The 25,855-nt window shown below is 44.8% G+C and overlaps 1 protein-coding gene across 1 annotated transcript in view; it reads right to left on the bottom strand.

The window, feature by feature from the left end:
• Positions 1-6,624: 6,624 nt before the first annotated feature.
• LOC140731484 (vasoactive intestinal polypeptide receptor-like) overlaps positions 6,625-25,855 on the bottom strand; it is an 84,857-nt gene continuing 65,626 nt past the window's right edge. The window contains exons 10-13 of the mRNA XM_073052960.1: positions 25,701-25,795; positions 25,149-25,278; positions 23,655-23,696; positions 6,625-7,822 (exon numbers count right to left, since the gene is read on the bottom strand). Of these exons, the coding sequence (XP_072909061.1) occupies positions 7,634-7,822; positions 23,655-23,696; positions 25,149-25,278; positions 25,701-25,795 (456 nt within the window). The 3' untranslated portion in view covers positions 6,625-7,633. The remainder of the gene's footprint in view (positions 7,823-23,654; positions 23,697-25,148; positions 25,279-25,700; positions 25,796-25,855) is intronic.

The following is a 25,855-nucleotide window of genomic DNA, read 5'->3' on the forward strand; positions in this document are numbered from 1 at the left end:
TGAGATAGCTTTTTAGAGCAGTTTGTCATTGAGCCTGCTAGGGGATCCACTATACTGGATTGGGTGTTATGTAATGATCCAGAGGCGATTAGTGAGCTTAAGGTAAAAGAACCCTTAGGAACCAGTGATCACAATATGATTTTGTTCATCTTGAAATTTGATAGGGAGAAAGTAAAGTCTGATGTAGCAGTATTTCAGTGGAGTAAGGGAAATTACAGTGGTATGAGAGAGGAGATGGCCAAAGTAAATTGGAAGGAGAGGCTGGCAGGGATGACAGCAGAGCAGTAGTGGTGTGTGTTTCTGGGAAAAACGAGGAAGGTGCAGGACATGTGTATTTCAAAAAGGAATACTCAAATGGTAAAATAGTACAACCATGGCTGACAGGGGAAGTCAAAGCTATTGTAAAAGCAAAAGAAAGGGCATACAACAAAGCAAAAATTAGTGGGAAGATAGAGGATTGGGAAGTTTTTAAAAACTTACAGAGAACAATTAGAACATTATTAGAAGGGAAAAGATGAAAAATGAAAGCAAGCTAGCAAATAATATCAAAGTGGATAGTAAAAGATTTTTTAAGTATGTTAAAAATAAAAGAGAAATGAGAGTGGATATAGGACTGCTAGAAAATGAGGCAGGAGAAATAATAATGGGGACAAGGAGATGGCTACTGAACTAAATGAGTATTTTGTGTCAGTCTTCACTGTGGAAGACACTAGCAGTGTGCCTGATGTTGTACTGTGTGAAGAGAAGTGGGTGCAGTTACTGTTATAAGAGAGAAGGTGCTCAAAAAGCTGAAAGACCTAATGGTACATAAGTCACCCGGACAAGATGAACTGCACCCTAGGGTTCTGAAAGAGGTCAAGTTAGAGATTGTGGTGGCATTAAAAATGATCTTTCAAAAATCATTGGACTCTGGCAATGTGCCAGAGGACTGAAAAACTGCTAACATTACTCCACTCTTTAAGAAAGGAGGAAGGCAGCAGAAAGGAAATTATAGACCGGTTAGCCCAACCTCAGTGGTTGGGAAGATGTTGGAGTCAATTGTTAAGGACAAGGTGATGGAGTACTTGGTGACACAGGACAAAATAGTATAAAGTCAGCATGGTTTCCTTCAGGGAAAATCCTGCCTGACGAACCTGCTGGAATTCTTTGAGGAGATTACAAGTAGGATAGATAAAGGGGATGCAGTGGATGTTGTATATTTGGGCTTTCAGAAGGCCTTTGACAAGGTGGCACACATGAGGCTGTTTACCAAGTTAAGAGCCCATGGTATGACAAGAAAGTTACTAACATGGTTAGAGCATTGGCTGATTGGTAGGAGGCAGCAAGTGGGAATAAAAGGATCCTTTTCTGGTTGGCTGCCAGTGACTAGTGGTGTTCTGGTGTTGGGACCACTTTTTTAATGCTGTATATAAATGTTTTAGATGATCGAATAAATTGCTTTGTTGCCAAATTTGCAGATGATACAAAGATTGGTTGAGGGGCAGGTAGTGTTGAGGAAATGGGTGGGATGCAGAAGGACTTAGACAGATTAGGAGAATGGGCAAGAAAGTGGCAAATGAAACACAATGTTGGAAAATGCATGATCATGCACTTTGGTAGTAGAAATAAATGTGCAGACTACTTTCAAAATGGGGAGAAAATCCAGGAATCTGAGATGCAGAGTGACTTGGGAGTCCTTGTGCAGAACCCCCTAAAGGTCAACTTGCAGGTTCAGTCGATAGTGAGGAAGGCAAATGCCATGTTAGCATTCATTTCAAGAGGTCTAGAATACAAGAACAGGGATGTGATGTTGAGGCTTTATAAGGCACTGGTGAGGCCTCACCTTGAGTATTGTGAACAGTTCTGGGCCCCTCATCTTAGAAAAGATGTGCTGGCATTGGAGAGGGTCCAGAGGAGGTTCACAAGGATAATTCCAGTAATGAAAGGATTATCACACGAGGAACGTTTGATGGCTCTGGGTCTGTACTCGCTGGAATTCAGAAGGATGAGGGGTGATCTCATTGAAACCCTTTTGAATGTTGGAACGCCTAGATAGAGTAGATGTGGAAAGGATGTTTCCCACGGTGGGAGAGTCTAGGACAAGAAGGCACAGCCTCAGGATAGAGGGATGTCTTTTCAAAACACAGATACAGATATATTTCTTTAGCCAAAGGGTGGTGAATTTGTGGAATTTGTTGCCACATGCAGCTGTGGAGGCCAGGTTGTTGGGTGTATTTAAGGCAGAGATTGGACATGGCATCAAATGTTACGGGGTGAAGGCTGGGAACTGGGGTTGAGGAGGAGTCAGAAAAAAGGAACATCTATGATTGAATGGCAGAGCACTCAATGGACAAGATGGCCTAATTCTGTTCCTATGATTTATGGTCTTATCTGCCTGCACAATCTCTCCACTAACTGTTCCCATCCCCCTGCAACTCTAGTTTAAACCCCACCGTGCAGCAATAACGAACCTCTCTGCTAGGATATTAGTCCCCCTCCAGTTCAGATGCAAACCATCCCGTCTGTACAGGTCCCACCTTCCATCACTCATCCTACCCATGTCATTGGTACCTGCATAGACCACGACTCAGACTGTTCACCCTCCCACTTCAGAATGCTGAGGACTCGATCTGAGATATCCCGAACCCTGGAACCCGTGTAGCATACCATCCGGGGATCTCATTCTCGCCCACAAAAACTCCTGTCCGTTCCCCTAACTAACAAATCCCCTATCACCATAACGTGCCTCTTCTCCCCTTTTCCTTTCTGAGTCACAGAGGCAGACTCAATGCCAGAGACCTGACCACTGCAACGCTCCTCTGTTCGGTCATCCCCCCCACGACAGTATCCAAAGTGATACACCTGTTGTTGAAGGGGATGGCCACAGGGATACTCTGCACTGGCTCCTTAACCCCTTTCCCCTTCCCGACGGTCACCCAGTCTCCTGTGTCCTGCACCTTGGGTGTAGCTACCTCTCTATATGTCCTATCTATCACCCCCTCAGCCTCCCGAATGATCTGGTGTTCATCCAGTTCCAGCTCCAACTCCTTAACACGGATTGATAGAAGCTTCAGCCGGATGCACTTCTTGCAGTTATAGTGGTCAGAGACACTGGGGGTCTCCCTGCCTGCCCACATCCTGCAAGAGGAGCATTGTGCTATCCTGCCTGGCATCTCTACCTAGTGAAGAAGATATAAAGAAGAGAAGGAAAACACTTGAGCTTTTCTTTCCTTTCCTTTCTCTGAGTGAAGCCTTTCTTCTCTGTGAAGCCTCGAAGAGCTAAAGCCTGAAGATCACCTCTCTGACTCTGTCCACACAGACGATGGCCAATGTAATTGCCCTTGCTTTCCTTTAATTTGCTCTTGCTAATCAATCCGAAATGCTGAAGTTGCTGGTCAAACCTCTTTTTACTGTACTGACCCACTGCTGCTTTTTATCCTCGGGCAGTGGACCTGATTGAATCCCCTCCACTCAAAATTTCCAATGTCTGGATTGTTGCTGGTCAAAGCTCTTTTATGTCTACTTAAGGCAGAGGTTGATAGATCCTTGATTGGTCAGGGCATGAAGGGATACGGGGAGAAGGTAGGAGATTGGGGCGAAGAGGGAAAACCAATCAGCCATAATGAAATGGTGGAGCAGACTCACTGGGCCAAATGGCCTAATTCTGCTCCTATATCTCATGGTCTTAGAAGGGGCTCAATAATTTAAAACTGAGTGCATAGAATTTTGTTTTTGGAAACTCATGAATCTGATTCGTAGCTACAAACACTTCTAATGAGGTTTAGATCATTGGAAGTGTTTAAAGAGGAGGTGGTTCAATTGTTATGAAGATAAAACATTAGTTTTATTTGTCACATGTGCATTGAAACATTGAAATGCGTTAATCTCCAACACAGGCCAGGGATGTGCTGGGGCAGGCCACAGGTGTCACTGTGCTTCTGGTGCCAACAGGGCGTGCTCACAACTCACCTACCCTAACCTGTACATCTTTGGAAAGTGACTGACAACCAGAGCACCAGGAGGAAACCCATGTGGTCATGAGAAATTTTGAGATGCAGTGCCGATCATGTCCTTCTGGCCCTTTGAGTCGCGCCACCCAGCAATCCTCCGGTTTAATCCTAGCCTCATCACAGGATAATTAACAATGGCCAGTTACCCTGCCAACCAGTACGTCTTCGGACGGTGGGAGGAAACTGGAGCACCTGGAGGAAAACCACACAGTCACAGAGAGAATGTACAAATTCCTTACAGACATCGGTGAGAATCAAACCCTGATCTGTGTATGTGGTGCTCTAAAGCCTTGTCTATGTTGTTGGATGATTGAAGGATTAACGTGGATCAGCTATGATCGTGTTAAATAGCAGGCCGAGTCTGAGGGGCTGAGTGGCCTTCTCCTGTCCCTATTATCTTGCGATTTCTCCTTGTTTCTGAGCTCCACTCATATAACCCCATTTGAAGAATGTTGTGGGACAGCCTCCCTGCTTTCTGTACTAAATGGACAACACCACGCCCACTTACTTACAGCATCTAGTAACATCCCTGCGCCTAGGTACATGGATGGGAGGGTTGGGTGCAGGATGTCGGCATTGAATAGATGGACCGAAGGGCCTGTTTCGGTGTTGCACTGATCTATGACTCTATACCCTGTAGTGTTCAGCTTTCAACTAAATCGGTGTCATAGCAACAGTATCAGAAAGAGATTTGATTGGCTTTATTTGTCACAGGTACATTGAAACATTCAGTGAAATGTGTCGTTTGTGTCAAATCCAGTCAGCGAGGATTTGCTGGGGGCGGACCCCAACTGCTACCAACATAGTATGCCCACAAATTACTGACACGAACTCGAATCCCCAGCGAACCCCGAGGAAATCCACGCAGTTCATGAACAGAACGGATAAACTCGTTCAGGCAGCGTTGGGAATCGAACCCCAAACAGCGACCGCTAATGCTATAAAGTGAATACGCTACCTTGTCGCCAATGTGCAAATCCGTGCCCAGTTCTGGATACGCACTGGTGGTATCCACTACGCTAACACACATCTCACCCCTCACTCCAGCCACGTGAATGGGCACACTTTATAAAAAGGGTTGCTCCTTAAACTTTACAGTTTGTATCCATGTGGTAAAGTACTGAACATGCCAACTGTATTTGGTTATGATAATAAGGTCAATTTGCAGTAACAACTTTTACATTGATCTATAGACACACTATAGGAAATAGTTTCACAAAGATTGATAGCCGCAGGCAGCGAATTAACAAATGGTGTCGTTGGTACCAGCATTTAGTCTGTCAGAAGCAAGAGGCTAGGCAGCTCAAATCTCATGTAAAAATGTTAGCTCCAGCAGTATCACGAAGGATCCCACCCACCCTGCTCGTGGACTGTTTGTCCCACTCCCATCAGGGAGGAGGCTACGTAGCATCCACACCATACTGAAAAACGGTTACTTTCCCCCAGCAGTAAGGCTGATCAACACCTCCACCCACTAACCCTCCCCTCCACCACTACATCCACAAGACCCAGTGTCTCTTTATGTCACTTGTATCTGTTCATTGTGTTTTATAGGACTGCTTTTATTATATTTATTGTACTTTTTATTGTGTTTTTTAAGATTCTTATGTTTTTTTTAATCTGCATCAGATCTGGAGTAACAATCATTGTGTTCTCCTTTACACTTTAAAGTTATGCCCCTTGCGTTAGCCCTGGGAAAAGTCTCTGACTGTCCACTCAATCATCTTGCACACCTCTACCAAGTCATCTCTCATCCTCCTTTGGTCCAAAGAGATCTTCACTCCACAAGACCTCGTACCTTTACCTATGTCGTACGGTGCCGACGTGCACAATGACCTCTGACTGGAGAACTACTTGGAAATATCCTCGACTCTGGCACCATCCTACCCTATCAGGACCTCCTGTCTACTCCCCAAATGTCGAGCCTCTCATCACCACCCCTCCACCCTCAGTGCTGCTGACCTGCTACTAAAGTCATAGAGTCACAGAAGCAGGCCCTTCGGTCCATCTAGTCTGTGCCAATCAATTATTCTGCCTCCTGCTATCAACTTGCACCTGCAGCGTAGCCCTCTACACCCCTCCCGCTATGTTGCCCGGTGTGCCCAGCAATTATCCTTGCTCCTGCCTGCCAATGAATTTTTAATCTGCTCAGGTTCCTCCTCTCTGCTGTTAAGGCCGACCATGCCATAACTTGTGTTTAAGCCCATTTGCCCTGTCTGCGACCGGCAAGATTTTCTAGTGGCCGTCCATTTTAATTCTACTTCCCATCCCCATTCCGACATGTCGGTCCACGGCCTCCTCTGCTGCCACAATGAGGTCACTTCGTATTCAATTTGGTAGCCTCCAACCTGACAGCACAAACATAATTTTCACAAATTTCCGGTAATTTCTACCCCCTCCCTCTCTTTTTTCCTTTCCCCATTCTGGATCCCCTATAACACTTTCTCTTCACTTCATCTGCCCATCACCTCCCTCTGGTTACCATCTGCATTCCCTTGTCCCCATGATCCACTCTCCTCTCCTATCAGATTCCTTCTTCTTCAGCACTTTTCCACCTATTAATCTCCCAGCTTCTGACTTCATCTCCCCCTTCCCCTACCCTCCAACCTTCCCCCTCACCTGGTCTCACCGATCACTTGCCAGCTTGTACTCCTTCCCCCTCTCCCCACCTTCTTATTCTGGCTTCTTCCCCTTTCCTCTCCAGTCCTGATGAAGGGTCTCGGCCCAAAACATTGGCTATTTATTCCTCTCCATAGATGCTGCCTGACCTGCTGAGTTCCTCCAACATCTTGTGTGTTTTGCTCAAGATTTCCAGCATCTGCAGAATCCCTTGCGTTTGGAATATAGTAGGAGACCTCGGGGTGGTGAGGGAGGGGGTGGGAGCACACAAATATAGTCACAGGGAGAGCATGCAGACTCCACACCAACAACACCCAAGGTCGTGATTGAACCTGGGATTCCAGAGCTGTGAAGCAGTGGCAGTGCTAAGGAGAAAGAAGAATAAATTAGACCATCAGATATTGGAGAAGAGTTGGGCCATTTGGCCCATCGTTTCATCCTGGCTGATCCATTTGTCCTCTCAGCCCCTTTTATCAGGCAAAAAATAAGAATAGGAAATATCGGAATCAGGCAGCATCTGTGGAAACAGAATTTCTCATTGAAGAACTTTCAGCTCTAATTTCCTCTCTCCACAGATGCCGCTTGACCAGTGAGTTATTCTGGCATTTTCTGTTCATTGTTCTGATTTCCAGTGTCTGCATTAAAAAAAAAATTCTTAGCCCAACATCAGATCTAATGTTTGAGTGGGGCAGTTACCAATACCCAGAAAAACAGACAGATTGACACGAAGAACGTTACAGATCAAGCCCACGACTTCGCATCTGGCTTCAATGATCGAGTCAAGTCCAGCCATTAATAGCTTAACTGTGTGGTAGATGGCCGCGATCTTCTTGCCCGAACTTGACCCCTTTGAAGGTTACCATGGCAGCAGCCAGAAATACAGTTTTGATCGATTCCCATTGTCCGTATCTTGCCCGGAAAACTGGGTTCAAAGCAATTTAGTGGCATATGGTTTGTGTATTGTTTTGCTCCTTCTCAGGACATGTGGCGTTTGAGGACTGGATGAAGTCTCAAGGTGCCTCAGTCTAGGAAATGGAAAACTTAGCGTGAACGGTGGACCCTTGGGTCTCGGGGCTGGACCCGGTTAATGTGGAGATCTGGGTGGTGCAGCTGGTCCCATTACTGCCTGTGGAAGGGTGCTGGTACGTCAATTCTCCACCCACACACCTATCAACGTGCCATCGTCTCCACCTCCTCTTCAGCTCGGACTGAACCTGTGCACGTACAGGAAAACAAGGTGACAGTGAACAATCCTGACTGTAGCCCCTCCCCACGTTCGTTGTCAATCAATCGTACACAAATCGCGCTCCGAACAACGTGCCTTCGAATCAAAGCGCACAGCACAGTATGTGTAACTCACACACATTACACATTAAGTAATATTACCACTAGTAAATTAACAAACAATAAGGTGCATTTACGACACAAATTAAAAAAGTAAACAGTAGTAAGACTGCTGGCGCTTTATGAGTGGTGAGAACTGGGTGGTGACAGGGGGTTCAGTAGTCTCACGGCCTGGGGGAAGAAGCTGTTTCCCATTCTAACAGTTCTAATGAACAAGAACAGTTCTTGTTCCTGCCTGATGGTAGGGTGTCAAAGAGATGGTTGGGATCATTGACAATGCTAAGGGCTCTGTGCGCAGGGCACTCCTGATAAATATCTCAGATGGGCGGAAGAGAGACCCTGATGATCATCTCAGCAGGTCTCGCAATCCTTTGTAGTGACTTGTGGTCAGCCGCCTTGCGATTCCCGTACCAGACGGTGATACAGCTGGCCAGGATACTCTTAATGGTGCTCCTGTAAAAACATAGTGAGTTTTTAGGGGTGGGGGGGGCATCACTTGTCTCAATCTCCTCAGAAGTGGAGACACTGCTGTGCTTTCTTGACCAAAGAAGTGGTGTTTGACATCCTGGCCATCTTTTCAATAGATCTTCCACAAGGAACATTAGAAAGCTAGTCAGCTGATTATATTAGAACATAGAAAATTATCCGCCCGTCAGCCCATAATGTTGTACTGATTTATATAAAACTATTCCATGATCAGTCTCACCCTTTACCCAACCCTCCATTTTTTCATCCACGTGCCTATCTGAGAGTCCCTTAATGTCACTAATGCATCAGCCTCATCCACTAACCTGGTAGGGTATTCCACCCACCCACCACTCTCTGTGTTAAAAAACTACCACTGACTTTGTCCCTGTAATGTACTCCACCCCATTTAAACAGATGTCCTGTGGTGTTGGCTCCTGGTATTCTGAGCAAAAGGTACAGGCTGTCCACTCTATCTATCCCTATCAAGTTTAAGTTCCCTCCACTTGCCTGCAAGTCACCCTTCGGGTAGGTGTAGCCCCTGCTTAGCCCTGTGATTAGGGTCACGTGAAGCCATGGGAGCAGGTGGTGGATGGGCGTATGAGCGGCCGGTGCAGATCACAAGTCCTGGTTATGTGACCACTGACGCCAGGCAGACAATCTCTGAAGAGTATTGATAATGGCTGGGGTTACCTGTCTTGTAAAGACACTGTCCAGAAGAAGGCAATGGCAAACCACTTCTGTAGAAAAATTTGCCAAGAATAATCATGGTCATGGAAAGACCATGACCACCATGTCCCTCAACAAAGCACACAATGAACGAAACATAGTAATAAACCCTCAGAATCTTATACATCCCCATCAAGTCGCCTCTCATCCTCCGTCACTTCAAAGAGCCTCTATCCAGTCAAAAGGTCAGGAAAATAATCTTTATGCAGCAGCAACAAACACATTGGAAACCTCTTCACTCAGACGTGAGAGGTTCTGCAGATACTGGAAGGTGCCGATGAAGGGTCTCGTCCCCAACGCTGCCTGCTTATTCCACAAAGTTCTAACTGTGTCCACGTCATCACTTACAACTCTGAGATTCATTTTCTTGCAGGCATTCACAGGAGAACAAAGAACTACAACAGAATTAATGAAAAACTGCACACACAAACCGATAAACAACCAGTTTGGAAAAGGCAAACTGTGCAAATACAAAAGAAACAAATAATAAATAACAAATTAGGACATATAGAGAGGTAGTTACACCCATGATGCAGGACCGACTGGGCGACAGTCAGGAAGGGGAAAGGGGTTAAGGAGCCAGTGCAGAGTATCCCTGTGGCCATCCCCCTCAACAACAGGTTTATCACTTTGGATACTGTTGGGGGGTGGGGTTGACCTAACAGAGGAAAGTCACAGTGGTCGGCTCTCTGGCACTGAGTCTACCTCTGTGACTCAGAAGGGGAGGGGGGGAGAAGTGGCACGTTGTGGTGTTAGGGGATTTGTTAGGCGAATGGACAGGAGGTTCTGTGGGTGAGAATGAGATTCCTGGATGGTATGTTGTATCCTGGGTGCCAGGGTCTGGGATACCTCAGATGAAGAGCTCAACTTTCTTAAGTGGAAGGGTAAACAGCTCCAAGTTGTGGTCCATGAAGGTACCAATGACATGGGTAGGATGAGTGATGAGGTTCTGCATGGGGAGTTCAGGGATTTAGGTGTTAGGTTAAAGGGCAGACCTCCAGGGCTGTGATCTCAGGATGGCTATCTGTGCCACGTGCTAGTGAGGCCAGAACTAGGAAGATTATACAGTTTAATATGTGGCTAAGGAGTTGGTGTAGGAGGGAGTGAATAAGATTTGTGGATCATTGGGCTCTCTTCCAGGGAAGGTGGGACCTGTACAGAAGGGACAGTTTGCACCTGAACTGGAGGGGGACTACCCTAGTGGAAAGGTCTGCTGCACGGTGGGGTTTAAATTAGAATTGCAGGGGGATGGGAACCAGAGTGCCAGAACAGTTAGACGAGAGGTTGTAGAGACAGATGTTGGTGAGACCTCAGACAAAGTCAGGAATCAAAAGGTTGAGCATGGTGAAACAAATTCGAAAAGGGTGAATACAGGACTGAAGGTGTTATATTTGAACGCGTATAGTATACGGAATAAGGTAGATGAACAAGTAGCAGAGTCACAGATCGGCAGGTATGATGTTGTAGGCATCACTGCAAGATTATAACTGGGGGCTTAATGTCCAAGGATACACACTGAATCAAATGGATCGGCAGGAAGGCAGATGGGGTGGTATTGCTCTGTTGGTAACAAATGAAATCAAATCATTCGAAAGAGGGTTGGAAGGTGTTGAATCATTGTGGATAGAGCTAAGGAACTGCAAGGGTAAAGAAACTCTGATGGGAGTTGTATACAGACCCCCAAACAGTAAGGATGTAGGAAGGATGTGGCTTACAAATTACAACGGGAGATGGAAAAAGCACGCCTAACGGGCAATGTTACAATAGTCGGGGGGGGGGGGGTAGATTGGGAAAATCAGGCTGGTGCTGGATTCCAGGAGGGGGAATTTCTGGCATGCCTATTTTTGGAATTTCTGGAGAGGGAATAAAGAGAGCCTTTTCTGGCTTGCTGCCGGTGACTCGTGGTGTTCCACAGGGGCCTGTGTTGGGGCCGATTCGTTTTACGTTATACTGTATGTCAGTGATCTGGATGGTAGAATCAATACCTTTGTTGTAAAGTTTGCTGAGGATATGAAGATAAGTGGAGAGGCTACATTATTGGGAAGTGTATGGTCATGCACTTTGGCAGAAGAAATGAAAGTGTTGACTATTTTCTAAATGGAGAGAAAATACAAAAAAACTGAGGTGCAAAGAGACCTGAGTGTCCTTGTGCAGGATTCCAAAAAGATTAATTTGTAGGTTGAGTTTATGGCGAGGAAGGCAAATACAATGTCAACATTCATTTCAAGAGGACTAGAATAAAAAAGCAAGGATGTAAAGCTGAAACTTTATAAAGCACTGGTGAGGCCTCACTTGGAGTATTGTGAGCAGTTTCTGTTTTAGAAAGGATATTCTGAAACTCGAGAGAGTTCAAAGGAGGTTCACGAAAATGATTCCAGGATTGAACGGCTTGTCATATGAAGAGCATTTGATGGCTCAGGGCCTGTCTTCTCTGGAATACTGAAGAATGAAGGGTGACCTCATTGAAACCTAACGAATGATGAAAGGCCTCGATAGAATGGAGAGGATGTTTAATGTCCCCCACCACCCAGGGCGTGCTGACCTCATTGTTACCCTCAGGAGGAGGTACAGGAGCCTGAAGGCACACACTCAGCGATTCAGGAACAGCTTCTTCCCCTCCGCCATCAGGGAGGAGGTACAAAAGCCTGAAGGCACACACTCAGCGATTCAGGAATAGCTTCTTCCCCTCTGCCATCAGGGAGGAGGTACAGGAGCCTGAAGGCACACACTCAGCGATTCAGGAATAGCTTCTTCCCCTCCGCCATCCACTTTCTGAGTGGACATTGAACCCTGAACACTACCTCACTACTTTTTAATTTCTATTTTTGCACTACTTATTTAACTATTAAATACAGTATATATATATATGTTCCTTTGGATTCATCAGCCATACGGAGAGGGGGAGCCTGGTTCTTGGGCAATAGCTTGCTCTCCATACTGTATTGCCCTGCCTTGCGTATCAACTGACTGCTACGATGCACAGTCGACCCTGACCAACGGGCTAATCTCCATTGTCATTGTGTCAGGCGAGACCATTGATGACCAGGCACCATAGTTACATTGCCTTGTCCATGGTCATTTTTTGGGCAAAATCCCCTTTGGAACCCACCTTCTCAGCAGGTAATATCTACTCTGGTTGTCTGGGCAGATTCCTATACAAATATCAACCCACGTCAGACACTACCAACCGTTCCCAAACCACGGGCTACGCACGCAGTGGCTGCTTTATTACGTAATTCCTGTATCTAATAAAGTGGCCACTGAGCGTATTTTTGCGGTCTTTGCTGCTGTAGCCCATCCACTTCAAGGTTCGACGCGTTGTGCATTCAGAGATGTTCTTCTGCACAACACTGTTGTAACGTGTGGTTATCTGAGTTACTGTCACCTTCCTGTCAGCTTGAACCAGTCTGTCGGGAAGCGGCCTGGTCGAGGGAAGTGCCTGGTGTGAAAAGTGCTAGTCTTTGGCTCGAGAGATTCTGTCAGTTTTGGCAGTTGCATAATGCAATCAAGAATTGATTAGCAGTTGATTGGCAATCAAGATTTGAATAGGTCAGACTCAGCAGAAAACAGCTGATTGGGCAATCAAGGTCAGGTGACTGATGCACCATCAATAACTCTTGGAGACGTGAGGTGAGAGATAGGCTTTTATTAGCTGGAAGAGAGAGCACCGTCAGCAGCAAGAGACCATCACACAGCATCCTGGAGACTGAGGGAGGAGCAGTGCCTCCAATCGCCTTTATACAGGGGTCTGTGGGAGGAGCCACAGGAGCAGTCAGCAGAGGGGCTTGTCCAGACAGGTAGATGTAGTTCACCACAGTGACCTTGCAGCTTGCAAAGCTCAAGCAAATAAAAAGAGGGAGAGCTCTAGCAGAGCGGCCTGTCAGGAAGTGCCTGGTGTGGAAAGTGCCAGTCTTTGGCGAGGAGGCTGAGGGAAGAGACTACGCCAGGCACAATTGCAGAGGGTGAAGACATGACCGCTAAGCTGATTCAGTGTGCTACGTGCATGATGTGGGAGGTCAGGGACACTGATGGTGCCCCCGGCTGCTACAGCTGTGGAAAGTGTGTCCAGATTCAGCTTCTGAAGGAACATGTTGCAGCACTGAGGAAAGAACTGGATGACCTCAGGTTTATCCGCGAAAACGAGAGTTTTCTGGACAGGACCTACAGTGAGGCCGTTACACTGAGGATACCAGAAGAGAGAAAGGGGGCGACGATGAGGAAGGAAAGGATGCTTGAAGTACAGGAGACCCCAGGGGATGTACCTCTCATAAACACGTTCACCCTCTTGGAAGCTGTCAGGACAGAAGATACTGCCAGTCTGAGAGGCGGACAGGTCTGCGAACCGAAAATTGGTGCAGAAGCAGAGCCAAGGAGTCAGACATCAGGAAGAGCCGTGGTAGTAGGGGACTCCATAGTAAGAGGTACAGAAAGGGGTTTCTGCGGCAACAGGCGAGATTTAAGGATGGTGTGTTGCCTCCCTGGTGCTAGGATCCAGGACATCACGGACCGATTGCAGGGAATCCTCAAGAGTGAAGGTGAACAGCCGGAAGTGGTAGTGCATGTCGGCACAAATGACATCGGGAAGAAGAGGGAGGACATTCTGCAGCGGGACTTCAGAGAACTCGGAAGAAGGCTGAAAAGCAGGACTTCCAGGGTAGTTATCTCTGGTTTGCTTCCAGTTCCTCGTGCTGGAGAGGGCAGGAACAGGGAGATAATGGATCTGAATATGTGGCTGAGGAACTGGTGCAGGAAGCAAGGATTTACATTCTTGGACCACTGGGATCTGTTTTGGGGTAGGGATGAATTGTACAAAAGGGATGGGTTGCACCTTAATAGGCGGGGGACCAGCATTCTGGCAGACAGGTTTGCCACTGCAACACGGATGTGTTTAAACTAAGTAGTGGGGGGAAGGGGATGAACTGGAAATATAAGGATGGAGTTAAAGGGAAAGTGAAAATAAGAAAAGTTAAAAAGGACAACAGAATCAATGGAGTAGAAAGCTCAAGAAGAGATCATACAGTATGGCCAAGTGAAACAGGAATTGATATGAAAGGAGAGGGGAGTAACGAATTAAAAGTATTATATATGAATGCACGAAGTATAAGGAATAAAGTAGATGAGCTTGAGGCTCAGTTGGAAATTGGGCAAGTACGATGTGGGAATAACAGAGACATGGCTTCAAGCAGACAGGGCCTGGGAGATGAATATTCAAGGATATACATCTTATCGAAAGGACAGACTGACTGGCAGAGGGGGTGGGGTGGCTCTGTTGGTGAGGAATGATATTCAGTCCCTTGCGAGGAGGGACATAGAATCTGGGGATGTAGTCAGTATGGATAGAACTGAGAAATTCTAAGGGTAGAAAGACCCTAATGGGAGTTATCTACAGGCCCTCAAACAGCAGTCTGGATGTAGGGTGTAAGTTGAATGAAGAGTTAAAATTGGCATGTCGCAAAGGTAATGATACAGTTGTCATGGGGGATTTCAACATGCAGGTAGACTGGGAGAATCAGAATGGTACTGGACCCCAAGAAAGGGAGTTTGTGGAGTGCCTCCGAGATGGATTCTTAGAACAGCTTGTACTGGAGCCTACCAGGGAGAAGGCAATTCTAGATTTAGTGTTGTGCAATGAACTGGATTTGATCAGGGACCTCAAGGTAAAGGAACCATTAGGAGGTAGTGACCATAATATGATATGTTTTAACCTACAATTTGAGAAGGAGAAGGGAAAATCGGATGTGTCAGTATTACAGTTGAACAAAGGGAACTATGGAGCTATGAGGGAGGAGCTGGCCAAAGTTCAATGGAACAATACCCTAGCAGGGAAGACAGTGGAACAAAAATGGCAGGTATTTCTGGGAATAATGCAGAAGGTGCAGGATTGGTTCATTCCAAAGAGGGAGAAAGATCCTAAGGGGAGTAAGGGGCGGCCGTAGCTGATGAGGGAAGTAAAGGGCAGTATAAAAATAAAAGAGAAGTATAACATAGCAAAGATGAGCGGGAAACCAGAGGACTGGGAAGCTTTTAAAGAGCAACAGAAGATAACAAAAAAGGCAATACGCCAAGAAAAAATGAGGTACGAAGGTAAACTAGCCAAGAATATAAAGGAGGATAGTAAAAGCTTCTTTAGGTATGTGAATTCCAATGTTCTATAGATTCAGGAACAGTTCCTGCTGATTGGAGGGTGGCTAATGTTGTCCCACTTTTCAAGAAAGGAGGGAGAGAGAAAACAGGGAATTATAGACCGGTTAGCCTGATGTCAGTGGTGGGAAAGATGCTGGAGTCAATTATAAAAGAGTAAATTACAACACATTTGGATAGCAGTAGAAGGATCAGTCCAAGTCAGCATGGATTTATGAAGGGAAAATCATGCTTGACTAATCTTCTGGAGTTTTTTGAGGATGTAACTATGAAAATGGACAAGGGAGAGCCAGTGGATGTAGTGTACCTGGACTTCCAGAAAGCTTTTGATAAAGTCCCACATAGGAGATTAGTGGGCAAAATTAGGGTACAATGGTATTGGGGGCAGAGTACTGACATGGATTGAAAATTGGCTGGCTGACAGGAAACAAAGAGTAGTGATTAACGGGTCCCTTTCGGAATGGCAGGCTGTGACCAGTGGGGTACCGCAAGGTTCGGTGCTGGGACTGCAGCTGTTTACAATATACATTAATGATTTAGATGAAGGGATTAAAAGTAACATTAGCAAATTTGCTGATGACACAAAGCTGGGTGGCAGTGTGAAATGTCAGGAGGATGTAATGAGAATGTAGGGTGACTTGGACAGGTTGGGTGAGTGGGCAAATGTATGGTAGATGCAGTTTAATGTGGATAAATGTGAGGTTATCCACTTTGGTGGCAAGAACAGGAAGGCAGATTACTATCTAAATGGAGTCAAGTTAGGAAAAGGGGAAGTACAATGAGATCTAGGTGTTCTTGTACATCAGTCAATGAAAGCAAGCAAGCAGGTACAGCAGGCAGTGAAGAAAGCTAATGGCATGCTGGCTTTTATAACAAGAGGAATTGAGTATAGGAGTAAAGAGGTCCTTCTGCAGCTGTACAGGGCCCTGGTGAGACCCCACCTGGAGTATTGTGTGCAGTTTTGGTCTTCAAATTTGAGGAAGGACATTCTTGCTATTGAGGGAGTGCAGCGTAGGTTCACAAGGTTAATTCCTGGAATGGCGGGACTGTCATATGTTGAAAGATTGGAGTGACTGGGCTTGTATACACTGGAATTTAGAAGGATGAGAGGGGATCTGATTGAAACATATAAGATTATTAAGGGATTGGACACACTGGAGGCAGGAAGCATGTTCCCGCTGATGGGTGAGTCCAGAACTAGAGGCCACAGTTTAAGAATAAGGGGTAGGCCATTTAGAACAGAGATGCAGAAAAACTTTTTCACCCAGAGAGTGGTGGATATGTGGAATGCTCTGCCTCAGAAGGCAGTGGAGGCCAAGTCTCTGGATGCATTCAAGAGAGAGTTAGATAGAGCTCTTATAGATAGCGGGGTCAAGGGATATGGGGAGAGGGCAGGAACGGGGTACTGATTGTGTATGATCAGCCATGATCACAATGAATGGCGGTGCTGGCTAGAAGGGCCGAATGGCATACTCCTGCACCTACTGTCTATTGGCCATTCTCCTCTGACCCCTCTCATTAACAAGGCATTTTTGCCTGCAGAACAGCTGCTCACTGGATGTGTTTTATTTCTTGTGCTATTCTCTGTAAATTCTAGAGACTGTGTGCATGTAAATCCCAGGAGACGAGTGGTTTCTGAGATACTTAAACCACTCTGTCTGACACCAACAATCATTCCATGGTTAAAGTCACTTAGATCACATTTCTTCCCCATTCTGATGTTTGGTCTGAACAACAACTGAACCTCTTGACCATGTCTGCATGCTTTTATGCTTTGAGTTGCTGCAAAATGATTAGCTGATTAGATATTTGCACTAAGGAGCAGGTGTACCCAATAAAGTGGCTACTGAGTGTAGTTACTTCCTTTTACCTGCAAGTTATCACATTTTCTGCTTTGCGTTTTGTTAATTTTGGATGATTAATCTACAGCTCCTTTGACTCATCTTTTATTTGTCCTTGGGCCAATCTTTTCTTACTTGATTGTCCCTTTACCACGTCCTCAGTGTGGTAGTTATCACCATTACTCAGTCTGACTAATTGTTAATCTTATTTAAAATAAATCCAGACTACTGACAATTTAAGTTCCACAACTGCTATGCTGGGATTTGAACCCTAGTTTCTGGATGTCCACAAGTTGGAAATGAAACAACATTGTGTGGGGAGAGGATCACAGGAGCTGTGGTGAGGGGAGAGAAAGCAGGCACGGGAAGAGCCACCTCACTGACCCCGTGAGTGAGGAAAGGAGTCCGCTTGGTCCCCCCCATCACTGGTTGTTGAGGGTGTGGCATAAATCCCCGTTCTCTCCAGTAAAAGACGCTTGCAGCCCTGCGGTAGCCGGCATACCATTTCTCCAGATATACCCAAAATGGCGGAGGAGCTGACAGGTCAGGCAGCATCAATGGAGGGTAATAAACAGGCGACCTTCTGGACCGAGACCCTTCTTCATGACCATTCCCATCTGGTCTCAAAGCACTTGTTCATACAGTACTGCGCACACATATAGAGCTTTTTGCGCAGTACTATAGTAATTTTATGTATTGCACTGTAAACAAATAAACAAATTTCATGACATATGTGACTGATGATAAACCTGATTCTGATGTGGGTCTCTATTGTGGACTGAGAGTGGGAAGGGGGCAGGGAGAGGGGAGGGAGCGGGAAGTGCCAGAGAGACATTCTGTGATGATCAATAAAGCAATTGTTTGGAATCAGATGACCTCTTCTGGTGTCTCCGGGCTGGGTCTGTCTGCACCCACGCCATTCCCCCCACCCCAGCACTCCTTCTCTGCCACCTGTCCCATACCCCTTCCGTGGCACTCCACTCTCATCATTCCCAAAATCCTTTGCTCCTGCCAGATTTACAAACTTGCTCTCTTCTCTACGTTGGCATAAATAGTACTGTGCAAAAGTCTTAGGAACTATATATATATCTCTACCAAATTTCCACAGATGTACAATGCAGAGCATTCTGATGGTTACATCACTGTCGGGTATGGAGGCTCCAATGCATGGGAAGCAAGAGGCTGCAGCCAGCTCCATCATTACCACTAGACTCGTCACCCTTAAATACTTCTTCAAGAGGCAGTGCCTCAGAGGGACTGAGGACCCTCACCTCTTCTCATTACTACCACTGGGGAGGAGATTTGAAGCCTGAAAACACACTCTCAACAATTCACAGATAGCTTCTTCCCCTCCACCATCAGCTTTCTTTTTTTTTAAAAACTTTTTTTATTGTTTTCAAATAGTTACAGAATAAATGTGTATAAAAAAAGTGTAACCCAGCCCCCCTCCCCTTAACCCCTCCCCCCTAACATCCCTATTAAAAAAGTAAGAAAGAAAGAAAAAAAAAGGAATGCCTGGATATTGGAAGATCCCCACATGCTCCATGGAGTTCGTAATAACTTTAGTATATATATATATTTATTTCCCCAAGTAACCAATTATTTCATCTTCGGAGCACCTATATATTTAATCCTGTCTTTTGTAAATAAGGGCGCCAAATTTTCAAAAATGTTTCATATTTATCTCTTAAATTATAAGTAATTTTTTCAAGTGGAATACAGCCATAAATTTCGTTCTTCCAACGATCTATACTTAGATATGTATCCGATTTCCAAGTCACTGCAATAGCTTTTTTGGCTACTGCCAATGCAATTTTTATAAATTCTTTCTGATATTTATTCAATTTGGATATCGGTTTTATCCCTTCAATATCACCTAGTAAAAGTAATATTGGGTTGTGTGGAAGTTGTATTCCAATAATTTGTTCCAGTAAAACTCTTAAATTTGTCCAAAAAGGTTGAATTTTAGAACAAGACTAAGTAGAATGTAAAAAAGTACCAATTTCTTGGTTACATCGGAAACACTGATCAGATAAATTTGGGTTTAATTTATTTATTTTTTGTGGTGTAAAAAATAGTTGATGTAAAAAATTGTATTGCACTAATCTTAATCGAACGTTTATTGTATTTGTCATACTCTCAAGACATAGTCTTGACCAGTTTTTTTCTTCAATTTTGATATTCAAATCACTTTCCCATTTTTGTCTTGACTTATGGACTCCTTGTTTAATTGCCTGTTTTTGAATCAAATTATACATACAAGAGATAAATTTTTTAATCTTTCCTTTTTGAATTAAAGTTTCTATTTCATTGGGTTTCGGTAATAACATTGTTTGACCTAACTTTTCTCTTAAATAAGCCCTTAGTTGAAAGTAACAAAAAAGAGTGTTGTTTGATACTTTATATTTATTCTATAATTGATCGAATGACATTAATATACCTCCTTCAAAACAATCTCCTATATATCTAATCCCTTTTTGAAACCAATTATATAAAAGTTGATTATCCATTGTAAAAGGAATAAGTCTATTTTGAATTAAAGATCTCTTTGCTAATAAGGATTTCTTTGTCTCATCGTCAACATTTATCTTATTCCATAAATCAATCAAATGTTTTAATATAGGAGATTCTTTCTTTTCCCGTATCCATTTAGATTCCCACTTATATATAAAGTCTTCTGGTATGTTTTCTCCTATTTTATCTAGTTCTATTCTAATCCATGCCGGTTTATCTTTCTCAAAAAAAGATGCAATAAATCTAAGTTGATTTGCTTTATAATAATTCTTAAAATTTGGAAGTTGTAACCCTCCTAGCTCAAATTTCCATGTCAATTTTTCCAACGATATTCTTGACATCTTACCTTTCCAAAGAAACTTCCTCACATATTTATTCAGCTCTTGAAAAAACTTTTGGGGTAATTGTATTGGTAGTGATTGAAATAAGTATTGTAATCTAGGGAATATATTCATTTTTATGGTATTTACTCTACCTACTAATGTTATTGGTAATACCATCCATTTATCAAGATCTTCTTGAATTTTTTTCAATAGTGGTAAGTAGTTTAATTTGTATATGTTCTTTATATCATTATCCACTCTTATACCTAAATATTTTATACCATTTGCTGGCCATCTAAATTGAGTTATTAATCGACATTGATTATAGTCTCCTTTAGTAAGAGGTAAAATTTCACTTTTATCCCAATTTATTTTACACCATCAGCTTTCTGAATGATCTATGAACACTACCACGGCATTCCTTTCTTTTGGATTATATATTAGGTTTGGAATTTATAGTAATTTTATGCCATTGCACAGTTCTGCTGCTGCAAAACAACAAATTTCACACAGTATAAATCAGTGATAATACAACTGTTGGGTGTTCGTGATCTGTTGAATATCTAAAAGAAAATGGATTATATGTGTTGGGATAATCATCCCGTAGACTGGAAAATCTGTCAGCCTGGTCCCCACGTGCCAAGGGTGCAGAGTTATTGACATTTTCATATACAGTGTATTGATTTCTCCTTCCAGTAAAACAATCCCTCCCCACCCCTCTTCTATTCCCCAGCCTATCACCTCCCCCGGCTCCTCTCCTCCTTCCCTTTCTTCTATGGTCCACTCTCCTATACGATTCCTTCTTCTCCAGCCCTTGACCTTTCCCACCCACCTGGCTTCACCTATCACCTTCCAGCTAGCCTCCTCCCCCTTCCCCCATCTTTTATCCTGGCATCTTCTCCCTTCCTTTTCAGCCCTGATGAAGGGTCTTGGCCTGAAATGTCAACTGTTTATTCATTTCCATAGAGGCTGCCTGACCTGCTGAGCTCCTCCAGCATTCTATGTACGCTGCTTTAGTAGGAATGTAGGAGCGGCTCTATTGAAGTGTCCGGGGTTAGTACGTCTGTCGCTTTATCCAGTGACTGTGGTTCTTGGCAGGCTGAGTCACTGTTGACAGAGGGAAGCCACCTCAAAACCAGTTCCACTTTTAAGTGTTGACTACAAACATTGTACACAGGGAAGTGAAGGTTTCAAACTGGGAACAAGCATTTGCACAAGGCAGCTTTGCTCTGAAGACAAATAACCCAGGGTTGTCCAGACCAGCTGTTGAGTGGCAGCTGATGTGGACTTAGAGGGGAGGGCCAGCGACTGCAGAAAGCAGATATGACTCGGCTCCAGTGTATAATCCTGGCATTTCCCTCCCCATCATCAGTAGTATCATTTAATAACAATAAATAAATAAGTAATAAATGAATTTGAGAACAGGAGTTGTGGAGTCCTTGAAAGCGAGTCTGTAAGTTGTGTAATCAGTTCAGTGCAGAGGTGAATAAAGTTATCCCTCTGGTTCAGGAGTCTGATAGTTGAGGAGGAATAACCGTTGCCGAAGCTGGTGGTGTGGGACCTGAGGCTCCTGTACTCTCGGTCCGATGGTAGTAGTGAGAAGAGAGCATGGCCTGGATGGTGGGGTTCTTGAACCAGCTGGCATGACCCTACTCCTTACTCAGTGTAGCAACACTGTGACCAATGGGCTATGGCTCTATTCTCATGTTTTATCCTGTACAAATTCTATTTTTCTTCTGAATGTTTCATCTCTGATGCTATGTGCCTGTGATGCTGCTGCAAGGGTTTCCTTAAACCTGCGCATACGTGTATTTGTGCAGGTGACAATAGACTTGACCTTGAATCAACCTTATAGCACAGGAGACCATTTGTTGAGCCTCCTGTGTTATAAGATTGTCCTGATAAAAGGATCTTGGCCCAAAATGCTGACTGTTTATTCATTTCCACAGGTGCTGCTGGATCTGTTGAGTTCCTCCAGCATTGTGTGTGTGTTGCCCATTTGGTGAGTTTTCCTCCCCCAGCTCTTGAAGAGTGTGATCCGATTAATCCCATTCGCTCGCTGAATTCCCATTAACACTTCCAATTTTTCTCCTTAAAAGTTTGCTGAATCACATTCTGCTGCCATTTTAGTCAGACTACTGGAAAAAGGTCAAAGTAAAATTATTATCATGTCACCATATTCTACCGTGAGATTCCTTTCCTGTCGGCATTCACAGTAGAACGAAGAAACAATGAGAAACTACACAAAGACTGACAAGCAACTAATGTGCAAAAGATGACAAACTGTCCACATACAAAATAAATAAGTAAATAAATAATATTGATAAAATAATAATAGATAAGTAATAAGCAATCTCCTCTCTTGCCTCTCTCAATAACCTGGAGTTTATCCCATCAATGCCCGGGGACTTATCCACCTTAATGCTCTTTAAGAGACCAACACTACCTCCTCCTTTACCTTGAAATGCTTTAGCATATTAATATGCTTGGCACTGATCTCCCTATCCTTCTCCTTGGTAAATACTGATGTAAAGTACTCATTAAAGACCTCACCCATACCCTCTGCATCCAAGCAAATGTTCCCCATTTTATCCCTCAGCAGTCCCACCCTCTCTCTAATTATCCTTTTGTTCTTGACGTATATATAGAACGCTTTGGGAATTTCTTGCCAAGAAAATCCGAATCCTACTTGACAAGGACTTTTTATGGCCCCTCCTGGCTTGAAAAGGAGACTGAGATAGAACACAGAACAGTATAGCACAGTACAGGCCCTTCAGCCTACGATGTTGTGCTGACCCTTTAACCTACTCAGGATCAATCTAACCTTTCCCTCCCACAAAGCCTCCATTTTTCTTTCATCCATATGCCTATCTAAGGGTCTTTTAAATATCAGTAATGTATCTGCCTCTCCACGCTAGGAGTGCATACCACACACCCACCACTCTCTCATCTTCTGTCTCTCCACTCACTGCCATCTTTACTGCTGGAAAGTCATGGTTTCAGGAGTCCCACCTCAGGGACAGACAATAGAACAGTATAGTGCAGACCTTTTGGCCCACGATGTTGTAGAGGCCTTTTCAGCCTACTCCAAGATCACGCTGAGCCTTCCGTCCTACCTCATCATCGTCAGCATTACGAGCCGAGTCGTATGACCTCATCATATGTGCCGTGCCATATGACATCATCATTATGTGCCGTGTCGTATGACGTGGGTGATCACGGTCTTATCCATCACCATGATTGTTCTTGGCAAAGTTTTCTACAGAAGTGGTTTGCCATTGCCTTCTTTTGGGCAGTGTCTTTACAAGATGAGTGACCCTAGTCATTTATCAATACTCTTCAGAGATTGTCTGCCTGGCGTCAGTGGTCACATAACCAGGACTTGTGATCTGCACCGGCTGCTTGTACGACCATCCACCACCTGCTCCCGTGGCTTCACATGGCCCTGATTGGGAAGCAGGTGCTACACCTTGCCCAAGGGCGACCTCCAGCCTAGCAGAGGGAAGGAGCACCTTACACCTCCTTTGGTAGAGACGTATCTCCACCTTGTCACCATTCTCTCCTACATAGCTCTCCATTTTTGTTTCGTCTGTGTGCCAGTCTCTTAATAGATGTCAGAAGTTCGCCACAGAGGTAATGAGATGTAGTTTGTGTGCACATTTGACCTATGTAGGACGGTCTCATCTTACCTCACCATTCAGGAAACAGTACAGGATAGCCACAATAAAACCCTATGGAGAACAAGATGAGAGTAATCTGTCACTGTCTGAACAAAATAAGCATTGCTGTGCAAAGAATTAATCACATGAACCCAGTAACGAACAAGGAGAATGTCTCCACATCCATAGTTCAAATTCCAGGTCAACAAGATTCAAGAACACAAGAGATTCTGCAATCCAGAGAGTAACACACACACACTAAATGCTGGAGGAACTCAGCAGGCCAGGCAGCACCTATGGAGATGAGTAAACAGTTGAGGAGTTTCAGGCCGAGACCCTTCATCCAGACTGGAGAGGAAGGGAGAAAACGCCAGAATAAGAAGGTGGGGGAAGGGTGAGGTGAAGGAGGGCAGGCTAGAAGGTGATAGGTGAAGCCAGGTGGGTGGGTGGGGGCGTGGGGAATGAAGTAAGAAGCTTGGAGGTGATAGGTGAAAGAGCTGAAGAAAAATGAATCTGATAGGAGAAGAGAGTGGACCATGGGAGAAAGGGAAGAAGGAGGGGCATGTGATGGAGATGATAGGTGAGAAGAGAGGAGTTAAGAGGAGAACCAGAGTGGGGAACTAAAGAAGAGGAAAGAGGAAGGGGGATAAACACTGGAAGATGGAGAAATTGATGTTCATGCACTCAGGTTGGAGGCTACCTAGACAAGAAGTTGCTCCTGAAAAAACATGATGTACAAATAACTGTTGGGTTAATTGTACACTGTGATTTATGGGATTAGCTTACAGATTCAACCAGAAACATTTATGCTCCATGGATGCTGCCTGGCCAGCTGGATATTCCCACCGTTTTCTCATACTGTTTGTGCACCTGCCTTTAGATGAACGGACAACAGCTCAGTGGAACAGGGGGTACTGCTGCTATCTCACACATCCAGAAACCCGGGTTCTGAATTAAAAATGAGTCTCGTTTGGAATTTGCATGTTCTCCCTGTGACCACGTGGGGTTACTCTGGGTGGTCCAGTTTCCTCCCAGATGTTTCCAACAGTGGGAGAGTATTTGTCCAGAGCGCTCAGCCTCACAATAGAAGAATGTCCATTTAGAACAGAGATTAGGAGGAATTTCTTTAGCCAGGGGGAGGTGAATCTGTGGAATTCATTGCCACGGATGGCTGTAGAGGCCAAATCATTGAGTATATTTAAAACAGAGGCTAAAAGGTTCTTGATTAGTAATGGTGTCAAAAATTACGGGGAGAGAATAGTTAGGCTGAATGGTCTATTTGTCCCCAGCTCTTCTCCTGTGTCTTATAGTTCTACTGCCTCATCAACAGTGCAAAGAAGGAAATGGGAGGGGGATGAACATGAGGCTAAAGTTGGACCAGTATGGAGTTCCCAGAGGGTTTCAGGGCTGAATAGGTTGTCAGAGGAAGACAAATGTTCCAGCGAAAGAGGTGATCTACGGTGGGTGGGATCAGTTTGGCGTTCAGGTGTGAATGGGAAGTGGGTAACGCGGTGTGAGCCTTACCTGAAAGGATCCGAGGGCAAGATCAAAGATCACCTTTAAGTCTGGTCTGAAGCTATCAGGGAAGAATGCAAACACGATATAATTGATTCCGAACAGGGGTATCAGGAGAAGAGTCGACTTTGCCAGCCTCCTGTTGAAAGACAATTCACACAGTGAACCAGCGGCTTTGGCCAGGGCTCAGGCGAGTCACGAGTCTGTGCCAGTATAAACGTGCGGCCACTGGAGCGCGGGAAGGCCCCTCAGCAATCTCGGGGAAAGGCTCAAATGAGACGAGGAACCTTGGTCTGAAGTGACTCACCGTGCTATTGGTGACTACACTCATTGACAATGGTGGGGCTTATCACCAACAACAACAAGAGGGGAGGTGGAAGAGCTCGAGGCCTGGTGCCATGCAAATGCCCTCTTCCTCAATGTCAACAGGACAAAGGAGATGTTATCGACATCTCGCATCCCCCCCCCCCCCACCCCCGCCCCCAGCTTTATATCGGCAGCTCAGTAGTGGGGACTGAGAGTAGTTTAAAACTCCTGGGAGGTGTCCGGAGGAATACTCACCAGTACTGCTGGTTGGATTCACGCAGTCCGATGTCAGGGGAATACAACTTCTGCATCAGTACGCGGATAATGCACACGAAGAGAATAAAGTTGATCTAGAGAGGGGAAAGCATGTTAGAACTGGGGACCCAGGAATGGTGTCTTATTAGCTGAGC

This window comes from Hemitrygon akajei, chromosome 8 (genome assembly GCF_048418815.1).
Source record: "Hemitrygon akajei chromosome 8, sHemAka1.3, whole genome shotgun sequence".
NCBI classification, from domain to species: Eukaryota; Metazoa; Chordata; class Chondrichthyes; order Myliobatiformes; family Dasyatidae; genus Hemitrygon; species Hemitrygon akajei.